Source organism: Diadema antillarum, unplaced genomic scaffold (genome assembly GCF_040938485.1).
Source record: "Diadema antillarum isolate AM-2024a unplaced genomic scaffold, OU_Dant_1.0 seq00000809_RagTag, whole genome shotgun sequence".
In the NCBI taxonomy this organism is placed as follows: domain Eukaryota; kingdom Metazoa; phylum Echinodermata; class Echinoidea; order Diadematoida; family Diadematidae; genus Diadema; species Diadema antillarum.
In genome coordinates, this window is record NW_027271689.1 from 463,715 (window position 1) to 488,149 (window position 24,435).

A 24,435-nucleotide genomic window follows, 5' to 3' on the forward strand; every position below is an offset into this window, starting at 1 on the left:
CGCAAATATAAAGTATAACCCACCAAACTGAAGCAATTAATGATTTGTACGTGGCCATGCAGATCTGAGAGATAGACTTGTTATACGACTATGCAATGCAGAAGAGAATCAATGATACGAATAAATGGTAAATGAGATGTGATCTAATTTTTCTCTTAAGGTACTTGTCTTCGAGAGATGAATAGTAATCTATACCAAGGGCTTGATTAAGTACATATTGTATGTCTTAATTGTTTAAGACTGATTTACACTGAGTACGTTTATGAAGAGCTCGACTTTTCTTTTTCTGGTGGCCCGTTCGGGCCAATAATATTAACCTATGAATTCAAAAGTTTGGTGGCCCGAAACAGAAATGAAGAATCCCGAAATAAGGAAATATGACAACTCATTTTCAATTTTACTTGCCCGATCGGGCCACCAAAAGATAGCCCTTTGGAAACTTTGGTGGCACGACATCATGTTTAGAAGCTCCGGGCGCCGGGCCATCACTAATATCGCGCCCTGGTTTATGAACTACATTTACTTAGGGCACTGCATACGTTCAACCTAAAATTGGTACATGTACTGTTTTGTCGTTATTTTACAAAAGGTGGACCTATTTTATTGTTATTGGTAATCAATCATTGGTCATGTTTTATTAGACTTTGTTTTACACAGTGCAATCTATCATAATTACTGACTTATTAGTGGCATTGTTTTCGTCTGAGTTGGATACATTGTACCACAATGATATTGTTACTTTGATGGCACATGCTGTATATTCTTTTACTGTTGCTCTTTTTCGCGTTTTTTACGGACATCAATCTACCATGCCAATGAGATTACACTGAATAATCTGCAGTACAATATGCATTTTCATAAATTGAGTGCACTCTTTGTAGAATCAGTTTGCACTTGTTTGAATTGCTATACAGTGACATGCTTTAAACGATAGTTGCGTTCCCCACCGCCCCCCTCCCCAGATCATGCAGATACTCGGATTTTCAGATACATGTACATTGTATTGTGAACAAATGTTTGAAGACTCGAGTCTGCACCTACAGACCATTAAAAAAAAAATAGTTTAGACCGGAAATGCTCCCTTGGCCGGTAAGTCTAAATGGTCTCTACTTGTCATCACTAATTCCAAAACTAACCTTACTCCTCTTTTATTAGCAGCTTTTCCAACCTGGGTAGATACAGTCTACATTGAATGAGTGCCGATAATAAGGCTGAGAAGACGGTTGGCTCACTCGTTTTGTAAGAGGGAGGAAAGGAAGAAAGGGACCACAAAAAAGAACACTCAAACTTTCTGCTGTATACATGACATATACGTAACGTTGTAAGTCTCTCGCTACATCATACTAATTAATATTGCGATTATGTTCGTGCTTGATTTCCTCGCCATGTGATATTAGAGTATAACGATTTGCATTTACAATGTAAATGTACGAAAGGTATGTTTTTACAGGCAAAGAATTTTCTATGATTTACCTTCACCCTTTTTACTTCTCTACCCACTTTGTTGTGTATGTTTACATGTAAATGTATCATGAATTCCCATCGACGATGTAATGATACATAGGGGATTATCAGATCCAAAGTAAACCTTCCCTCCAAACAATGACGACGACGACGACGACTAACTACAGCAACAACACCACCAACAACACCACCACCACCACCACCAGCATCAACAACAACACCAACAACACCAACAACAACAACACCACCACCACAAGCAACCAACTAACCATATTATACCCATAATTCAATAAATGTTTCAATAAGTACACATTTTGGCAAATATCATTATTATTTCAATATTTATTTACACAAACAAAATCTATTCATCATAATCATACATACATGTACCACTCTGTAGCAGTTGGCTAACTAACACACAAGATAAGAGACGTCACAAATAAAACTTAAAAGCATATTTACATTACAACATCATAAACATGTCTTTGCTTACATGTTTAAATGATTGTATAAGCATAGGCGTGGTATACTCTCCGACATCAAAATGTCACTGGCTTGGAAAACTACCACGGGAAACTTGTTAACATTCGTCACCCGAATAGCGGCGTTATGACCATTGCAAAATTAAAGACTTTAGGGAGTAGGGTTGCTTTGTGTTTAAGTTGATTTGCTCTATTTCATCAAAATAATCTGTGTTTGGTTTTGCTGTCAGATTAAATCTATGCCATAGCTTAGTGAAAATATCCATGGAATTCTCGTCTCATACCAGTGTTTTTAACACCGTGATTTCATTGTATTTCATTCCATTATTCATCTTTTTTTTTTTAGGGGGGGGGGGGGTATTGCAAATAAATTTTTCTAGAAAACCAAGAAACCAAGGCAACATGTTTAATTGTGTTTCATTTTGTTACACTAAATATATATCAACATAGCCTATCTTATACCAATGCGAAAAGGCAATTTGAAGAACATATTTCATATGACAATACATGTACAAACTTCACAAACTTATTAAAGGTCAAGGAAACGGGTCACCTCAGGTACCTTGTACGTGTACATTGGACCTTCAAAGATTGTGCATAATCAGCATCAAGGAAAATAACTTTTGACTGTCTGCAAATACAGGCAGTACATGTTTACACTTTATTCATTTGTTTTCATCAAATCTTATATTTACCATTCATAATATAAATGAATGAAAGGACGGGGTAAAGATAAATGACAATCAGAAAGAGAGAGAGAGAGAGAGAGAGAGAGAGAGAGAGAGAGAAAGAAACAAGTAAATGACAGAGTGCTAAAATATGTCATAAGTATCCTACAGTGCTCTATACCCTCATTTCTATGTGCCTTTGTAAAAGACACAATTGAATGTAAGGTCTACTCAGTAACTGTCATTTTGTAAATGTCCTGTTACCTTGTATGTGCACACACACTTATATGCATTGCCACATTTCTAAATGGTGAACCTAATGTACCGCTTACAGTTTACATGGATTATTGCCCATTTCAACATTTCCCTTTGAGATAACAGACAAAAAAGATAGGATAAAGATAGTCTGACAGATAGATAGGTACAATGTATTGGTAGATTAAAAGAGGAAGAGAAGGTGAAAATAAGAAATATAAAGTCTCAAGGGATAACATCATGGGAAGCAGTGGTTCTGGGCACTAGGCCCCAGACATGTCATGCATTGTATGCGACTCAAATTGGTCTAAAATGAGAGCTGCACTGAAGAATGCTCACAGAGCATGGAAATAGAGAAGGGTTCAGAGTTCTAGTGAACCCTGCACTACACCCAGGGATATTCCCCAATATATAATTACATATGTATAACTGTTCCCAAATGCAAAAATACAGCTGGTTTAAGATATACATTTCCAGTGAGAGGCTCAGCTTTGATTATCAATACCACCAAAGTAGGTAAAAGGATTATTCTACATAAATAGATCAAAAATCCACTTCATTTCTGTACAATCTCACCTATGCAAAACACTAAAAATGTATATGCGGTACATATATTATCATGCCTCTTCAGTCACACTGGATTTGTACAGAATCCACACACTGCAGAAAGTAAAATGCGGTAAAATAAGGAATGGGTTACACTGGAGAACTTTCCCAAGATTTAAAAAAAGGCACAATGTAGATTTGGAGTGCAGGAGCAGAATGAAAGTTGAGTTTTTAAGTACTGCACACAGGACATGATCTTCACTGGATGGGACTGTTATCATTCGAACAAAAGGGTACAATTCAGAACTAAGTACAGCTGTAGTTGTGCTTGTGTGCTAATAAATAAAATATAACTGCCTGTCAATTTTGGCTGCCTTACATCAATCACAAGAAAAAAGATTGTATCCAGGTATGTACAAGGTACATATATAAAATTACTAACTCACATTGATCCAGGATCGATCATAAAGCAACTACCTGGTGATCAATCTTAAATATAACCATAAAATAACATACCTGGAAAAAGAGTAGTAAGTCATGACTGATTAAGACCCGTACTACAATCGACACCCACAGGATATGACTCATGGGTTTGCTGTATTTCAGCTATAAATAAAAATTATATCTCTTATATTTACTTACTAGTGTAATTCTACTCCAACCCCCCCCCAACACAAATAAAACATATGTACAGTAATCATTTTCCTGTACCTTAGCCATCACACACCATTCACTGTATTTAGCTCATACACATTCTATACACATTTTCTGAAAATAAAACATCTTTTTTTCTTTTTTTACTTCAAATTAAACATTACCACATCTCCATTTCAAACCTCCATGGGTGTCAAACCTCCATGGGTGTCCTAAGACACTTTTCCCTACCCTTTATTCCCTCAATGGGAAAAGCAACTTGGGTCCAGATTTCAAACAACAGCACACTCTTGAAAATATGGAAGTGACAGGTGTATACCAAAAGTCAGCTAATGTTACATGCCTAGTGTTACAAAATTTGGAAGCTGTGCACTCAAAGCATATTGACCTCCTTGGATTAATCCTACATACTTCATAAAGGAAAGGCTCTTTCGTTCTTTAATGATGTTCATATTGGCATACAAATATCAAGTTGATATTCTCTAGAAGAAAAAAATATTATCAAGAGCAGACATTGCCCTGCAGCTGCATTAGCCTACATAAAGATCAGTCTTACTGAAGCATTTTGAGAGAGCTTTACATAATTGTTCATTATTTATAGAAATGGTTACGTCATGAATATCGCTTGCACTGCTAAAACCCCACTTCCAAGGTTTGGCACACGTTAAAAATCAGAATGTTTCATTTTATGAGAAGTTTACTCAAAAGCTGGTTAAGAACAGGATAAACTGATATCCTAAATATTGCAGCTAGTTTTCTCACAAGTAATCCCAATATATTACTTTTACTGCTCTATGTTGAGTAAGCAGACATTGTTGACAGTATGAAAAGAGCAAGATGCTAGCAAAAAGGATGAACAGAGCAATGCATTTAGTGCACAAATCTGTCAATTATAAAAATTCAGAATTATGAAATGAATCTGCTACGTTTAGTTGGCATCATAGAACTCTAAACAAGCTATTAGGTTTGCTTCAATAAATAGATGGCTCAAGGAAGCCCTAGGGAAACATGTTAAGCTTAAGTGTGAGTATTTTGTACCAGTCACAGTAGGGTAAAAATGGTAAAAATGTGTTTACTAAAAATGTTGGGAAATTAAGGAATAAGAGATGCAACAATGATGTTCGGTGCATGAGAACACTTTTGCCTTTCTTGTGCATTTGACAGCAACAAGGAGTTTACAAAGAAAGTACAAGTGAATTGCTCTCATAGAATAATGAGACGGATAACCCGCAACTCCACAAGCCTAATCCCTAGTATACATACTTGTTAACATGGATAAAAGTTTGGACAGGTGTTCAATGATCTCTACGAAAGCTCTCACAAGAATTCTTAAACCCACTGGCAATGGAGAGTACACATGCTTAATCACACAACCCACATGAAACACACGCTGCAGAGGCTTCAGATACACAGAAATAAAAAAGAGCAAAATATCATCCTACAGGATGGCTTTGCTTTTATCATGAGGTAATCGTTGTGAACAGCATTGTTGCCATAGTGCCAGCATCAGCGCTCATTGTTGCGTTAGCCATGACGACTGGCGCCGGTACAAATAGCACACCTGCAGAGATCGCGATAGAAAGATGGAGAGAGAGAGAGAGATTAAAAACAATTAAAGATGAGATATTGTTACATTCACAAAAACAGATCTAAAATTCCCAAACAATGCAATAACAAGTATTGATTTTGAACATGTTTTGTTTTTCATTGAAAAAAAAAAAATTGTAATTACGGCTCCCAGAGCCATCCCGGAATGGACTTGGATATGCCTCAAATGCCACCACATGGTGGAAATTGAATGGGAATTGCAGAGGAAGAAGATGATAATGTTCATTGAAACAAAATGTAGAAAGGCATTAAAAAAAAAATGTGCTGTGCAATTGTTTAACATCCTCATACTCCCTGTTGTTTGATTTACATTTCATAATGATGTTTAGCTACTTCATCATCGCTATGTGGAAGGCTACATTCATTACTATGTTGGTACGCAATGGTGACCAGATAAGACAGGTTATTCCTAAAATCAGCTTTCGAAAAGCCCTAATAAAATATCTGTTGTTTGACTGAACAGTCTTAAAGAACCAGTAAGCGGGTCATCTAATTGAATCGGTATTTATTCGCTGCCCGTCAGGGTACATTCGGAACTAGGAACAGCATGTATCAGCAATGCGTCAGTGAATATGTGCATAAATGCGCACACTCATTGGTAACAATCAACTCCAGTCAAGATTCTTTGGCTATGTGTGTACTTTTATAGTGGTCAATGATAAAGTTGTAAACAATTCATCACAGGGATTCACAAGTATTCCCAAACTGGGCCCATCTTTTACTCCCATGAATCCCCATGCTATGGGATCTTTGAGTCACCCTACAATTATAGTATACCATTGACAATCATTATGTAGGCATGGCAGGAAGTAGAAAACAGCCCACTCTGCTGTATGGTGACTTACCAGCTATACAAGCCGTCATGAAGCAGGCGACGGTTCCTGCGATAAGAGCACGGACGGCCACGGCGGCAAGGTCAGCTGCTTTGGAGGGAGCCAGGGGGGTAAGTCCACCCAGCTGGATACCTATCGAACCGATGTTGGCGAAACCGCACAGGGCATATGTTGCGATGACCTCGGACCGTTCCTGTGAATAGCAAAAAATGGAAGACTTGCCAGTTATGTTCTGAACCCGGGATCATAGACATATTGTGGTTTCCACAGCAGAACATCATCAGCTGGCATTCTGAGCAAGAAACACCCCCCCCCCCCCCCCCACACCAAAAAAAAGGCACATCATCGAACTTGTTGGATGTTACACCTATAGTTTCATTACCAGTTCAGAAAAATTCAAATTTTTGGCAATATTTAGAATATATGTCAAGTTTCACTTCTTTTTCATTTACATTGTTAAAGATCAATAGATGTCTCTCTGTGCTCCTTTTACATTGTTGGTAACTTTTATCATTTGGTATCTAATGTTGAAATTGTAATAAGTGTATGATCTGTTTTTAAAGGTACATTGAACTTTAACAAGCCTCTGGCTTTCAATGAATAGTACCTGTTACATTTTATAAACATTTTATATCCAAACGATTTTTATTATTGAACAAATGTATGAAATGACTTGAATCTCCTGAAACTTACAGATTAGTGTCAAAAGAACATTCATAAAGTATAAACAGGCAAACACGACACCTGGAGGAAAAAAGCATAAATTTTCAGTCCAAAGACGTAGCTTTGCAGATAGATGCCTTCATGGGAAAAGAATTCAACTAAAAATTACCGAGAAGTCGTTGAGTCCCTGTGCCCGTTCATCCAGGATGACAGCAAGTCTCTCATAGGCCACAAACTCGTTGATGAACGTCTTGATCCCGATCAGCTCGGCCACGGTGCGACAATCCGCCCATTCAACACCCATCATGTAAGCAATGGGCATGAAGACGTACGAGCAGATGAGCTGCAAATAAAGGAAATAGATCGACTGCATTCACACCTGTAGTTTTTGGTTTACAGCAGACAGATTCATCAGCATTTTGGAGCAGATCACACATAAAAGCTCAGAGATGGTCTCGGATCAAACACATATTACTCAGTGTTGAGAGAAGAATGAGAGAAGAATGACAGAACACAGAACAGTAAGTTTACAGGACTGCATATGAGACATGCTCGGCATTTTCTGTATTTTGGTAAGCAATAATGATCGTGCCAATCATATAAAAGCAACAAATGTCTGAGACAGTATTCAGCTCACCTCAAAGGAGAGTTGAGGGAAGCCAACCAGACCTCCAAGGTACGACAAAATGCCATTGAGTAGTGCCTTGAGGGCAAGGAAGGTGATTAGATTGGCAGCGATGTTCAAAACGAGGGGCACAGCAGTGGAGGCTCCCTTCGACGCTGCCTCGATGAAATTTCTTTCATCACTGAGGAAAAAAAAAGAAACACAAAGTGGTACAACATGAAACAAACAATGTTTCTTTCTAAATCATTCTTTAAACATTCACTTGCCGGCCAAGTAAAATCATAAAGTTTTGTCAAAGGAAATGCAATATCACAGCCTTTTGAATCAAGATTCTACAATTGTGACTTTTCAGTCTTTACTGGAGAGAGCATTAAGTGAGAATCAGAATGTGAGTGGGTGCTGATCCAGCACTAAACACTCACCCCTTTGGCAGTTTGACATCCTCAACAGTGACAGTCTGCGATTCCTCCGTTTCTGGGTAGATCAGCTTTGAGACTGCGAGGGCGGCGGGAGCAGACATGACGGAGGCGGCGATGAGGTGAGTGGCGCTGATGCCCGAGAGGACAAACGCTCCCAGCACGCTCCCGGCGATGGTCGCGAAGCCTCCTGTCATCACCGCGTGGATTTCTGAGCGCGTCATTTTTGGCAAGTACGGACGGATCAGGAGGGGTGCCTCAGTCTGCAAAGTGATAATGATGGAGGAATGGTAGATTTTTAAATACTGCAGAAACTGCACGATCATTGACTGCGATTTAGCAGGATTATCAGGGCAGGTGGGTTGGGGGATGGGACTTACAGGTTAGGTAAGTATGGCGTATTCTGCCGTAGATCCAAACACTCACCTGGCCAATGAAGATGTTCCCAGCTGCACTGAGTGACTCTGACGCAGTGGTTTTCATAGTACGCTGCATCAACCATGCGATCTTCCCTATGACCGTTTGCATCACACCCCAGTAGTATAGAACAGCAATGACACTGCTGAAGTAGATGATGATGGGTAATACCTGAAGGTGTGATAAAAAATAAAAATCTTCCATTTTGAGATACAATGACCAGATGACAGACTGGATGAATTATCAAAATACTGAACAAAACATCTTTCAAAATTTCTTCAGTCTCCTATGCACTCCCCCCCCCCCCCAACTGTGTGTTGTTCCACATACTGAGCATGTCATTCCATTTTTCCCCCTTCAAAGGATTCTACTCATGAGCTCTAGTGGAGCATGACAGTATGTGCAAACAAGTTTTTAAGAATTTATCTTTGGCATGCGATCCAAGGATCCAGGTAAAAAATCTAGTCAACGAGACACAGACAGTTGAGTAACAAACATCATAGGCATTCACTGAGGCGTATACAATGTATGTATATTTAGAGAAAAAGAGTGTGCGATGAAAAGCTTACAGCCATGGCAAAGTAGTGCTGGTAGTAGAGCTCTCCAAAGAGGAATATGGACCCTGCCGTTGAATAATTGAGGAAAGTTTGCACGAGGTTGCCGAGCCAGTCGAATACGACGAATCCAGGCCTGGTGCGGAGAATGAGAAGCCCCAGGATGAACTGGAGGACAAGGCCCCAGATAATGGGACGCCATTTGATCTGTAAGGGATGAAAGGTTAGAGGTTAATTTCTACTTAACAACTCATCCTGTATCTCAAGCAAAGCGTAATTCAGTGCAAAATAGGCATGACAGCTAATACCCTTTTGGCCTGGGTAGTGCACTTCGCAATGCCAGCATACATTGATCCATCTAGAGCAAATCTCAACATGCACATCCATCTGCCACATGCTATCTAATTACAAAACTGGTACAAGTTAAAGAGTACACTTCACTGGAATCTCATACACAAGTAGCCAGCTTGAGCACAGATGATTTAGTGCTTTCTTCTTTTCTGTCTTAACAACTTTTCACCTACTCATTTTGATTAAATGTGAACTTTGCACTGAAAGAAACTTGAAATCATTTCCTTTAAATGGCAACACACAGACAGACAAACACACACTCTGATTAGATTTCTACTGCTTTTACACCTCCTCTTCTGCTCTGGATTCATGCTTGACATTGGTTTAGACTAAGATACACAGGTCTGTACTGAGCAGACACTGTTCATTTTTTTTTTTTTTTTAAATCCTGAGGTAAAATAACATCAGGGCTTCACTCACGTGACGTGGATACTTGGAAATGATGAATGAGAAGAAGATGAAGATGGCAAGGCCAGCCAAGGAGATCAATTGGATGGGATTCTCTCGTGTCAGGAAATACAGGAGGACGGCAAAACCAGCCAAGGAAATCACAAGCACGACCCTGCAGTTTGAGAAACAAAACAAAAACAAAAACAAAACAAAGATGGTCAAATTTGTAGATAAAAATCATCTTAATAGAAACAACAAAATTTAAGTCGTTGAAGTGATGTATGTCTGACGAGAAATGTCCAAATTCCAAATCTATTGAGGCTTGAGATAGCAATATCTTAGTACAGTTGAACCTCTCTTATCCGGCCTCCCTTTATCCGGATCTCTCTATCATGGACGCAATCTCAACGTGATTTTTTTTTAAATAATTACAGGAGGAAAGGGGGATTCCCAACTCCTTGAGAACTCCTACACAAACACACATGAGTTACATATTACTTCCAACATGATTAACATACATTACATCAAATTTCTTTCCAAATTGCTTACCTTCAGACATTCTAACATCCCCAAACATCCCCAAATGTAACAATGAAAAGGTTGCAGTATACACATTACTACATGTGGTACTACAATGGGCTTCATCAGTACATGTGTATGTATGTACATGTATAAAGCATTGAGTCTCCCGTATCCGGCCAAATCCCTTATCCGGATGAGCCCTGGTCCCGACTTGTCCGGATACGAGAGGTTCCTCTGTACTACATTACTCACTACAATTTCACATTGAAACACTTGACTCAATGACTAAGTTTCGCAGTGAGGGTAATTTGCATTTGAAATGGAGGTCTAACTGTACCAGCATACAAATTACTAGGTTTCATTTACTCATTTAGAGTTTTAAAAATTCAGAACTCCCATATACCAACTGATGATGCCTTCAATTTATTGATCACAGTTTTAATAGAGACATTAGAACATGCACACTCTAAGCATCTGGCTGCATTTAGATCAAATGAAATGTGGTGGAGATATGCAATAAGTACCATCTGAGACGGGGCCAAGCCTTGTCCAGACACCCTTCCGCAGGGACAACGACGTTCTCAGTAAAGGAGTCGGAAGAAGTGTCGCGAATCACGGTGTATGTATATAATACAACAGCCACGCCTGTAATGATGAGGAGAGTCATGGCTTCCTTGATGTCATGGATGGAGGCAAAGACGAGGTAGATCAGATACGCGATGAGGAGAATAGCCGCGAAAACACCCTTGTAGACCTTCCTGTTTGCCTGGTACGAATCCTTCAAGTGCTCACCGATGTCCATTCCCTGCAGAACCATTGACAGATTAATAGAAAATCATGAAAGAGGATTCATGCCAAAGTGGGACCAAAGGGAAACTGATGCATGTACACCCCAGTTCCATGCATGTTGTCTTTGCAAAATGCTTGCTTTTTGAAGAGTAGTGTTAAAATTGAATTGCAAATTTGTATGTCTTTTCTGTTTGAGCAAGTAGTTTCATAACAAAATCTGACCTCTGTATGTAGGAAAGATCCACATGCTGACATCATCCCCATCTTTTTTTAATTTGTGTGTAACAACTATCATTGTTTTGCATTTCTATGACTCCAGTGTTTTTCTTTTTCAAGATTTTCATGACACTTCTACTTTCTTTTGTTTTTTTTTTTTTATTCAAGTCAACTTCAACATGGAGGGGCATTTAACACAAGTCCTGTAAACCCCAAACTGGGACTTTAGAAACAAACAAAGGAACAAAAAAAAAAAAAATACTCCTTAGAATGCATACAGATCTCACATGGCAATGTTATATGCACAAAAGTCTGGGAGATGGAGAAGTAACTGAGAAAGTCTCACCATCCAGCAATTGTCACGGTCCGAGGGATCATGCCCATCTATCTCTACAACAATAGTATTGTCAGCTGTCACATCGGCTGAAGCCTCAGGGTCCATGATCCCATTCTTGGGTTTCTTCGGAGTGCTAGTTGGCAAGCTTGCATCCACTTTCTGAAGTTCGATGTCATTGTATTCATTTTGCTGCATTGGATTGAAAGAAAAACATAGCAAAACGATAAAAAGTAATCTTTGGCACAGGGTTCTGGTTTCCTAATGCTTGGTTGGAAAAGAGAGAATCTCCATTACAAGAGGAATTACATTATTCCAACTGAAACAGGTAAATGGTATCAATCACCTTAATAGCTTCCCCTATTAATGTTGCTCCTAATCAAACTAATTTATGGGACTTCATACTGCTTAAATATACATACAAAACAATATTGTTTATGCCAAGTACGTATTGTTCGCCCCATTTTGCCAGAGACTTCAAAAAGATACATTTATTCTGCATTTTGCTTGCAGAGCATGATAATGAAATTTATTGAAACTGAATTTGACAGTAAGACACACGAGCCAGTGTACTTACAGCTTATATTTGTATACCCACTGTACTCGCGCACGTCCACACTCAAACACATACAATTGTATACAGACATACATTGTCTGTGACCGTGCACCTCAAAACGAACATAAAGTCGCACACACTGATTTTGCGTGAGGACTGAAAATAAGTGAAATGGGTCAACCTCGCCGAACTTGACTTTTTCATATTTTCTGAAAGAGCGGGTCTTCTTTTACATTATGCTAAAATTTGGTATCATAAAACGGACAGGAAAGTGTGTTTTCTAGCAGTTTATCTCGAACATTTTTGGTAGAATAGTGTGATTAGGTGTGTCTTTGACAGAATCCCTTTTTCATTTCTGAAAAAACCTTGTCCACACTCTTCACTTTCAACTCTAATAACTTTTGAAAGGATAGTGCTACTGCTTTGAAAGTTGGCATTAATTATGGACAGAATGTGTTAATGAGGCATGCTTAATTTCAGTTTAAACTGATAATCCCTTCATTGTTGTTACTCTGGTGGTTTACTTCCTGTTTTTTGTCCCATTCATCGCACAGCCAGCACGGTTTGGTAAAGATAAAGCGCTTGAATAGACACTGTACTTCAGAGCCTCTTTTCTCAGTTCACACTTTTCCTGAGTTTGTGCTTTCTTTCCAATATTTAGATAGGTTAGGAGAGTCCATTTGATTTGAGTTATACTTCATTTTAAAGCTTAAAGGCTGCTCTTTCAGAATATGGTCTTAACTAAAAATTCATGTCTGGCGACTTTTTGTTTGTTTTCAGGTGCAGGGTCTCATATGTACTGTACGATGCTGCTACATACTACTGTACATACATGTATGAGAAGGGCAACAAAGCTGGTGAGCAAAAGGGAAAATAGAAAAAAGCAAAGAAGAGAGCTGAGACCATTCACGCCTGCAAGTGGCATGATGCTGAATAACATGATGAGTTTTATATGCATCCTCAGATTTTTGTTGAATTTAAATCTTGTAAAATGGCCTTGATGTTTTATTTTAAGAGATTCACTGATGGATTCAATCAGTCATTCCTGCTCAGTTCAAAGCCCTTTCTACCCTGACCAGAATATGCCCCTAAAAGCATTACTGTGAACTTATGTGCCCTGGCAGTCATGCAAGCAAAGAGCCTGCATCGTTGCTCCATCAAAATAGTTTCGCACAATTCAACTAACAATTCCAGACCAAGCAAGCAATACAGTTATCCAGTTGCCCATTTGTCTGAAATGGCATGTGAATGTACATAAACAAGGTTCTTTGAAACCTGTGGCTGCCCACTCAGGTGAATCAATCTCACAGGCAATACATCTCGCACTCACACAAAGACTGATCACGTTACAAAATGACAAACAAAACAACTCAACCATGTCCAAAAGGATCTGCAGTTTAAGAGTACGAAGTTCAAATGCAATGAATAATTGGCTTTTGGCATTCATCATTGTCTCTTTTTTTTTAACCATTTGCAACAAAACCCATAACCATCCTCATTTGAGGGAAGAGCTAAGCCAGCAAATCAGGAATTGCTACGTAAAAAAAAAAGAAAAGGAAAAACAAATTGTATAGCCTTTTCTGTAGAGAATTCACATTCCTGTGGTAGGAGGGAGTTGCCACTAAGAGGACGTATTTCACTCTGCATTCATCAGCTGCACTGTGTACACACACACATCTCTGTCTTCCGTGCATGCTCAAGAGAGATTCTCCTTACAATAAATACAGTGTACAAGTCCAGGGTGGTGTTTCATCAAGTTGTTCTTAGGCAAAGAACAACTTAAATCGACAACAAATACAAACATAATGTAATACATTGTAAATGTTGTTTGGGAAATCACTTTGCTTGCAGCTACAATTTGTACATTATTATTGAATGTGTTGTTGTTCTTCAACAAAAAGTGTGAATGTTGAAAATGAGAATCAATTTGGCAACCCAATCCAAAAACTAGTAAGGTATGAATAGGTCTATCCAGTGTTTAAATAAAAAATGATCTACAGAATGTTTGCCTTGTTTTGCTTCAGTACTTTTGTGGTGTCCACCACCAACCCAACTCTACCCCTCTCTTTTCAAACATGAAACTTCCTTCAGGACAAATATTTCTTTTGTCCTGCTCACAAATGTGATGCTGTGTAACATTCTTTTCAAAATCGCTTTGCGGTAGCTTCAAAAGGCAGAACAGGAGCACATTAGGTACTTGGTTGCCACACTGCTTGCAGCATGCAAGCTGACTGGAAACCACTTTTGAGTTTTACAAGCTAAAAGTTTTGAACAAAGTCTCCATGACATTAAACCTATTAAACTCCATTCCATCCATCATTATTCTTTTTATTTCATTTCCTCCTTCAAGGAGATTATGTTTTTGCTGGCACTGTTAGTTAAAAGTTCTCTGTTTGTCCATGTGTCTCTGTATTTGCAAAACAACTCAAAAAGTTTTGAATAGATTTGGAAAAGAAAACTTACAGGAAAGGGTGATAATAACACTAGAGGTGATTAAATTTTGATGGTGATCAGAACACCTTTCTGGATCCAGGAATCATTATTGTTATTATTCTTTTTAAGAATTCTTCATCATTGGCAAATACAGCCAACAAACAGGGAGTTCAAGTTGGGCATATTTGAGGTGGCAATATGTGCACCGAGTGCCCACTTGAGGTGTAGCAAGAAGCTAAGGTCAACTCAGTGAGACACTACAAAGGCTTCTTTTTCATTGGGAAATAGCCCAATTTTCAGTAAGTGTGTGTAAGGGAGGGAATGAGCTGCTTTGCAGAGGTCCACACTCTCATCTGTTGATGATTTCTCCTCAAATGCTTTGATCATCTCTCCAGAGATAATTAAAAAAAAAAATCAAGCTACCTGATAAAGGCCGTTCGTTACACGCCAGAGCACACAAGCACACATCTAAAAGTTCATAAAACACTCCTCACACTTTCTTTTACAACCTTACCTTGTCCTTCCTCCTACCCTCCTCTGCTTCACTAGGATCATTGGAAAACGCCAAGTTATCTGTGCTCATCCTGACGGTAAAGTGGTACAACGCAGCAAAGTCGCAAAAAGCCAACAAAGCTGAGAAAGAAATCTTTATCGAGTATCTGTCCTCAACAATTAACACTGCTACATTTGGCTTGGTCAATGCTGTTGTAGAATATTATTGTCTGAAACAATTTAAGTCGATGAGAAAGGTGCAGAAGATGTTGGAGTCAGAAAAGCTAATTGAACAACTGGGCTCAAGAAGATGCTGTGAAGTCCTGGTTTGTTCAAGAGTGTGTGTTGTAAAGACTGAGTTTGGTACTGTTGAATGAACACAGCTAGTCCAAGCTACAAACAACAAAGAATGCGCCCCCGCCCCTCTGGAACAGATAGCCCAAAGAAATAAATGTACCAATCGCGGCAAAGATCGGTGAAAGGCCTTCAAAGAAGACATTGTCTCCATGCATAGCGTTGGAGGAGAGGTCCATTGTGTTTGGGCAGGAGAGGGGAACAGAGGACACTCACAGTCACCAGGAAAGGCTTTAGTATGTCCCCAACGTTCACAGTGACAGAATTTTCATAAAACTAGCAGGATTCATCACTCCTTTAAACCACATTGCTCATCAGCAATGTCAAGACCCATAATTAACCAAAAGATTGGTGTTATGGATGGCAATTTGATTTAAAAGTAGAACTTGGAAGTTTGAAAACAACTGAGAATGTTCACAAACACAAAGACCCTATTCTGTGCTGTTAACTCCATCATCAGGGCTTCAGTTACATCAAGTTAACAAACTTTATAAGGTCACATAAAGTTAAGCTATTCAAGTGTGAACTCTGCTCGCCTCTCTAAATACAATGCAGTTTCTCTGAATAATGACTAAACTGTGAGTGGGTGTGACTCTGACACTAAAAGGGGGCAATACTGCCAAACAAAAGCTCACAGAGAATTATACACTTTGTACATAAGCTGAACTTTCTGGGTGACCATGCAATGTACAAACTAAAATACAAGTGAGTCCAGATTTCCTCCAGCACACCACCCCAACAATACAAGGACTGGTATTGTTGGCTCTTTCTCTCCATTCTATAAAATAAACAAAAACTAGAGATCTGCAATCCTATAACAAACAAGCAAGCAAACAAACAAACAAACAAACAAACAAACAAACAGACAACCCACCAACCGACCAAACTAATCAATATGTACAGCTACATGTAAACCAGGTTCCATTTAAATTGAAATACACAGTTGTAACTGCATAACTACACACAGGATGGTTCCCTACCCCACAATACCGGTACATGAATATCTTGATAAAAATGTATTATTACCTAAAGCAGCTGTAGCTTTACCGTCATTTAACTTTACCTACTGAGCATTTATGAAAAATGGACTCAAGAGTCATCAATCTCTAACCCCCCCCCCCAAAAAAAAAGCAAACAAACACACACACATTTTCGATAAACAATTGATGCTAAAAAAAATAAAGAATAAAAAAAATCTCCCAGTCTATTAATCAAAGTCACATTGGTCATTTGTGTAGACATGCTACATACATGTATGTACAGTACATTGTATAAACATGAACATCACATCTGGAATTGAATGGCAGTCAGCTGATGCAATATTTCTTGCAAAAATAAATAAATAAATAAATAAATACATAAAATAAATGATAAAATAATAATCATGATAATCACGATATCCCTGGAATCCCCAAAGATTGATAGCAAAACTGGACTATTGTTTCACACAATTTAACTTGAAAGAAAGCAGGGATCACTGTCTAAGGAACAAACAGTGGAGAATACTGAACTATAGAGGGAGTTATTGAAGGTGTGAGCAAAGGTAAAGTTTGACTGCCTGTCTGGCCCATAGGGTCTCTCTCACATTTATGTAGAGATTTAAACAGCCTTGCACTGCTATGGCTGGGCATCAACTGCATTCACCTTTTCATTATTACTACAAAGTCTCAGGATCTCTCAATACATGTTATTCCCAAAATGCATCTTTTTAGACCCAATATTTGGCAACTCAGAAAAGTCCCCTTTTCTCAATCATCAACTGATTGTCTGCAGTGAGTACCAGGTACAGTATATTCACTTCTTTTCTTTGTTTCCTAGGATTTTCTGCTACTGATTTCATAAAAAAAAAGAAAGCAAAAAAACTTGCTGTGTTCAATTGGCTAAAACATCCAGTGTTGTCACAGCCTTCCCTTTTTGGCAGCTCATACATTCAACTACAACTTCAACAACTCCTACCTGTAACCTCTGAAGGGATTAACCCTTGCTGTGCTTCTTTACACTGACTGGCAGAGATGTGTGGAAACTACATTTGTACTTGCCAATGAATAGAGATTACCCTCATGATATTCCCTCAAATAGCTGTTCTGTCACCATGGCTTCCCTACAGGACCATGGCAATTACCCCAGACCCTTCCCCTGGCCCTAATCCTAATCCTAATCCTAACCCTAACCCTAACCCTAACCCAAACCCCTAACCCTATTTACAATCTTTGCCCTAACCTTGCCACTAACCAGTTAGCCGGGGAGTAATTGCCCTCTGGGGGTACACTAGTTGCCTGGATACGCAATTGCTACTCCTGAGTGAGCTTACTATTCAAAACTCAACATGTATCTGTACATGTAGGTCAAGTGTGGAGAGACTAACTCAAGTGCTGATTAAAAAAAAAAAAAAAAAAAAAAAAAAAGTTTGGCAAGTTACAGTAAAAGCCTAGTGCCTGATCACATAAAGGTTTAAACCATGCATACACCATTGTATGGTAAACCTTAAACCTCTGTACCGGTACGTTTAATACATACAGTGTGTACGGTGTACATTACAATGTAAATGACTACCTTTGTGCTACATTTTGGAATACATCTTTAACACAAAACTTACAAGCCAGAATATAAGGTACATGCAACATAATTACACACCTACAGTTTTCTGCAGAGTACATGTATTTTAAATGGATGCATTAGTAGTGAAGCATTAACTTTCAATCAATGAGAATATACAGAAATTCAGAAGTTCATGAAATTTGTGTCATTATTCTAGAAAAATTCATGAATATGAGATGTTAATGCCAGTCTGACTACAAAGTATTTACTAATATCATCCTTTCTGTGTCAATTTATGAAAAACAACAACAGACCAACTACACCAAGTACAAATTTGGTCACCTAGCCTTTCTGGAGAAAAAAAATACACTAAAAACTTAAAAAAAAAATAATAATAATAATTTAAAAAAATATATATATAAAAAAGTAAAAAAAAAAAAAAATTGTTTGTAATAGAAGCAATTACCACCAGCACCAGCATAGCACAAGAAAATACACAGCGGTAACTACATTGAAAGTGCACAGCGCCATCTAGTGTCAGGAACATAGTATTACATACTTGGCACACCTCACTGCAGAGAAGTCACAGTTGCTATGCAGCAAGAGCTGGTGCCCCTTGATTGCCAGGACGCATGTTGCACATGAATGATTGCATACCAAAGATTTCATTGTCCTAGTCAACCTTGGCAAGCTGAAAGGAATCAATGCCATCGTTCCTGGCCAGTTACCTATACTGTTCAATGGTACAATTAAAATTCAGAATTGTTGTGTGATCAAGTACAAAGCAGCGCTGCATTATAGTTTATCAGCACTGGCAAGGCAATTTATGTACAACTTGTATAACATACTGTAAACTAGGAAAGCAAAATTTTTCAGAACAATTTTTTATCTATTTATTATTATTGTTATTATTATTATTATTATCATTTTAATCAGGACGATTACAATGTACACTTGTAACTGTACTGGGCTAATACCATCCAATGCAGCAGCACCACTGCTTCAAGGGAGAAAGTTTTCACCTGACCCTTTCAGATTCACAGGGATGCATATATGAAAACCACAAATAGCACTATTGGAGAACACATCATTTGGGGGCATCAAAGCTTGAATACATTCATTGGTATTAAATGGCCAACTCCTGTCCTCATTCTTCAGCTGTGTGAGTATTCACTGTATGTAGAGATGAGTCTGGACATATCAACTATAATTATTTTCAAGGATTTTACATTATATCAGAGCTGGGACTGCCTGCCCACTCTTTGGTATCCAGACATGCATTACAATGTGTGAAAGCTGAGGCCTTTATATTTCAGTCCAGACAATGTAATTCCCCCTTTTATAAACATCAGCATCTGGCATACATGTACTGTACATACAACATTGTACATGTAAGAGAAGAAGTCTGGAATGTCTATTGTGATTTGTAAATATCAGCCACATCTAAATCATACTGTAGGAGGTGATGTTATCTTGTATATTTAACAGGGAATAATTTTCCTGATATCGCATAGCAATTTCCTATGCATTTTTACACCACTGCTACGCAAAAGTTATGCTACACAAACTTTTTGTGTAGCAGTTTTCTTACATAGAAGTGTACAGGATATTGATCATTGAAGGTATTTTTCATCAGCTGAAATTGCTAATCAAATTTGAGTTTGAAAATTATTCCCTGTTTAAGTCGTACATTTGTACATGTACATACAAAACATTTTGATATTAAACAGAAAAGACAATTATCAGTCAGGTAGGATTCCTATCCCTTGGACTTATAAGAGGGAGAACAATTGTTTATGCTCAAATTGCTAATTGTCAACCCAAAACATTATTTTGTTTTAATACCTATTAATCATGGAACAATACTGATTTCACCACCTCAACCTACAATCATACATGTAAAATACAATTGTAGGCATCACTACAATGAAAAATTGATACAAAGTGTTTAAGGTCCTACCGACTATACACTGTAATTGTGTCAGACTTTGAAGAAGTGAGCAGTAAAAAACTCTTAATGTACATGTACAATCTTTTTTTTTGTGGTAATGTTTGTCTGAGCTCACGTGAAGCCATAAGCAAAAATTAGTGTTCTTTATACGCTGTATCTAACTTCACAGAGCAATAAGAGCAGAGATGATATGAATTGAATGTAAAGAAATTTCCACTTGGTACAGTATGATTAGCTGCCACTGAAACAGTACAGACTGATGAGGTCAATGCAAAAATGTAATCGACACAACTTCACAAGTGTGTTGTCATGATGAAGAATTCCTCATTGAAACATGTTCTCAAGAAAAAGGGGAATTCTTTGCAGTAATATGCACTAGGCAGGTCAAAGAAAAATGGGGACATTTGCCTGACCCCTATAACTGTACTATTCAATTCAGGATGAATCCTTACTCTATTAAAAGGAGTTGTGTGTTGTACACATGGAGCCTGTAAACCACTGAGCCAATGAAATGAAAATGAACCATACATGTACACATCATACAATAATGATTCACTCCCAATTGGAATCTAGGATTAGGCCTTATCTTTGCTTTGTCTGGAATGACCAGTTATGGTATGGAAATTCCAGGCCCTTCCACATGGTTTCCTTTCAGCATTTGGTTTTTCACAAAACCTACTTATCGTATTGAAGCTGTACTGTGTCTCCCAAGATGCAAGAACATCTCTTGCTTGCTTGCCGACCTGGATGATAGCCAGTATCATCATTGGCCACTAGAATGGCAATGCAAGCTCCTCTTTATCTTCTATCAAAACTACAGGTAGGCTTTATCATTCATTCAAGCAAATCAGTTTTGATTCCACGGCTACTCTTGAGAGAGAAAGAGACCCGGAGAGAGACACAGAAGGCACGAGGATGACCTTGAAGAGATCACAAATTTTGACATCAAAGGATGATGATGATGATGATGATCCACAGCATTTGTATGGCGCCATATATCTGTCACAGAAACATTCAAAGGCGCAGACAAAGGAGTACGGACTTGAAAAATGATAACAAGCCTACACGTACAACACTCTTCAAAAGGTAGCACAGCAAAAGAGAAAATTGTGGCCAATATTTGTGTGGCACAAAGTAGCCTTCTGCTTATTCATTTACTAAAAATGGAGATAGTGTCAATTCATCTTTGCCCTGTCCATCAGCTTACACCACTGCTGGACATTCCTATCTGAACTCGTTGAGGACGAGTCCCGAGCATACTCGGTCAAGCGTCTATGGGAAATGCGTGTTGTAGCAAAATAAGTCCGTCCTCAAACAGGTTAACACAGAGCCACAACACAAGAAGAAAGGCCTCAATAAAATGTGATCTCTCACCAGGGTCAAACACCTCATTGGCGTAGAAAAGCTATGATGAGGTCCGTCTGCTCGTACATGTTTCTTGAAGAACCATGCAAGGCACCTTGAAATACATGTAGGCAGTCTATCGACATTTGCTCCTACTGTTTCACGATACAATCACTTTCATCTTTCAAATTTTATTTCTGTAACTTTCCAACACTAACACGAAGAAGCCCCAGTGCAACGCAACACCAACACTCAATCAAATCAAGTTCATCACTCCAACCAAGGTGTTTAGGTATTTGAATTGATGGGCGCCGTTTATTCAAATTCATAGTCACGATTGTCTTTATAGACATGTATATATCAGTTTCTTGTATTTTTGGACTTTCTTTTCGGGCAAGTAAAATTCATGTTCGAGCAAGTGGCGTACAGTATGTTAAAAGGATACATGTACTGTAACAATTTGAAAACTGCTTACCCAACCAGGCAATTGGTTTTTAAAAAAAAAAAAATGAAGTTACAGACTGTATGTACATGTAGCACACTGCCTTTACTTGGAATAAATTTCTTGTGATTTCCAGTATGAATTAAACTTGCCTCAAAAGGGAAGAAATTATGAGATCATTGTCTGTGTGAAACAGCATGCATTTCCATGATGGCAAAAATACTTGTGAAAATCCAAAATTTGCCCAGTAAGAACAGAGCCAGAGCAGGGCATGCTCTAGGAGATGAGCTGATTGTAGATATGCAGTCTGCTGGTAATGCTTCGTCACAAGCTCACTATTTTCATTTTGAACATCTCTGAAAGCGAATGATCTGATTTGAATTCATGTTTCAGCCAATTACTGTAAAAGTGAAAATTTTCTTGGTGTTGACATTTTCGCGCATTCGCGCAACCAGAAACTAGCACGAAAATAAAAAACATGAATATTTGTGTTTGCCATATGTTCCAGTAGGCCTGGTTCAGTTGTAGTTGATGTCTTGATTACACAGATTAAAAACTTGATTAGTTCTTGAGTTGATGCAGTAATCCCTTGTTACTAAAAATACTAGTTAGTACTATAGCAGCTCTATATGGAGCTATAGCCTACAAATGTATTTGTATGTAAATTTATAGAATCACTGTCTGTAACTGTTAAGACTCTATCGAATACTGGGATGAACGCCAAAGATTGCTTTCAAGCCTTTCTCGCTAACAAATGTTCGTATTATTACTAGAAAATGTAGAAGAACACAGTTTCTACTTATTCGATAATAATAGTAAATCATGCTCATTTTATAGCTCTTGGTTTTTGAATTTATTCACAACTGATTATGGACATTACAAGACTGTTATTCCATTTACTGATTTAGAGTAGATAGTCTACTGTGTACTAGTATTTGGCGGGTAGCTCTGTGCTGTGGCTGCCTACCCTCACTCCCCCGCCCCGTTGGTTTGTATACATGACGCAGGAGGCAACCCGAAATTTCCCGCGACAACCCAAACACCGACGCGGCGGCGGGCAGCTAGCTTTGTTGACAATGAGAGCCGTTCAAAGTTGGCGCGCATCTGGGGCGGGTTGCCGTGTTTGACGAACGCGTAACATACAATGGTCTGTGTGCTCCTACTTTCATCTACAAAAATATCAGGCACTTATTTCCGTCAAAAATATTTACCAAATATTCTAATATATGAATTTATGAAAAAATTTCATTCGGTATTGTTCAAGATTTACCAGATGTTCTCCTAAGAAGACACAAGCAGAGTTGGTATGTTAAATCGGCAACACATTCTTCTTACTCCCAAAGACGTTCACGCCCGTACAAATTTGGAGACCGCATGGCTCGTAAAAGAAACACAAACTTGAAGCTCTTGTTCTACTAAATTTGGCACTCTCCTGTCGTGGAAAATTACTCAACACGTGAATTATGAAATTATCTACGACTGCCGATTCAAAGTTTTACCCATAACATGAAAAAACGATCTATTTAACGTAAATATTATCACTCTGCTCAGCAGCACATGTTCGCAAATAAATTTTACGCAACGTAGTGAACTGAAGGAACAACTCACCAGAGTCCTTATGACCGGCTTTCTCTCTCGTTCTCTCCCTAAAATATATCCCGAAGACTCCAAATCTGAACCAGTAAAGTCTAAATCTAAGCACACCGAAAATTTTCCAGAATCAGGACTGTCTGCGATGTGGTTATCCATATTGCACTCAAATTTATCCTCGATCATCGAGCCTGATGCGTCTGTCGCGGTTGGAAAGAAAATAATGGCGCGACTATACGTTACGTACGTACAATACGTCTCTAGCGGCGCGCGGCACTCATGTACTACGTAGCCAGCTCGCTGGACCGGCTCGAGCGAATTTCTGAATGAACGTACTGTAGTGACAGTTTACGCGTCATGAATATTCAAACTTACGGGATATACCATTTTAAGAATATGTATCTTGAGCAGATAAATATGATTTGCAAGATAAAAAAAAACAATATATTTGGTCTTTTCTGGCATATGAACTCATTGAAATATTTAACATACAGATATATATTAGTTAAAACCATAAGGAAAAGGTCGAAACCTCATTATGATCACACGGCACTTGATGTTGATGGATACAATTATAGCTGTCTATCCCTATAATAATAATATAGGTAACTGTGATGTGGACTTGAGCATGCGCAAAAGGAAAGATCAGTCACAGACCTTAATTAAGACTAAAACACGGTTCCCCGGGTTTATCTGGACGGCAAAGCTCACTAGTATCATTGATACAAACTAAAATGAGTCTTGTAAATCAAGACAACCAAAAGGACAGACAGACACGAGTGTACTCAGATCAGCAATTTCAAACTCTACCATTTACGTTTGTCAACGTACGTCGCGCTCCGTGGGATCCTAATTTTAGGCGGGACTTCACGATGTAAACAAAGCCAGAATACGGAGTACCAGTGACGATTATGTACGCGTCGGTTTGTTTACGTTTTTTTTTTTGTT

General features: G+C 38.5%; 1 protein-coding gene across 1 annotated transcript; it reads right to left on the bottom strand.

Moving 5' to 3' along the window:
• Positions 1 to 5,529: 5,529 nt before the first annotated feature.
• Positions 5,530 to 23,673, bottom strand: LOC139739607 (solute carrier family 28 member 3-like). The gene is made up of 11 exons (XM_071650209.1): positions 23,506 to 23,673; positions 11,800 to 11,979; positions 10,973 to 11,253; positions 9,957 to 10,098; positions 9,201 to 9,392; positions 8,641 to 8,802; positions 8,221 to 8,477; positions 7,811 to 7,979; positions 7,343 to 7,516; positions 6,523 to 6,703; positions 5,530 to 5,630 (listed from the first exon to the last, which is right to left on the bottom strand). Exons 1-11 carry the CDS (start codon positions 23,671 to 23,673, stop codon positions 5,530 to 5,532), a joined length of 2,007 nt encoding a protein of 668 aa, XP_071506310.1.
• Positions 23,674 to 24,435: the final 762 nt, after the last annotated feature.

Excerpts from the sequence above, each read along its gene's own strand:
- LOC139739607 (XM_071650209.1), bottom strand. The coding sequence starts at position 23,673 with ATGATCGAGGATAAATTTGAGTGCAATATGGATAACCACATCGCAGAC. Across the intron at positions 11,980-23,505 it reads AGCCGGTCATAAGGACTCTG|CAAAATGAATACAATGACAT; the intron begins GTGAGTTGTTCC and ends AATCCAATGCAG. Across the intron at positions 7,980-8,220 it reads GATGTCAAACTGCCAAAGGG|TGATGAAAGAAATTTCATCG; the intron begins GTGAGTGTTTAG and ends TTTTTTCCTCAG.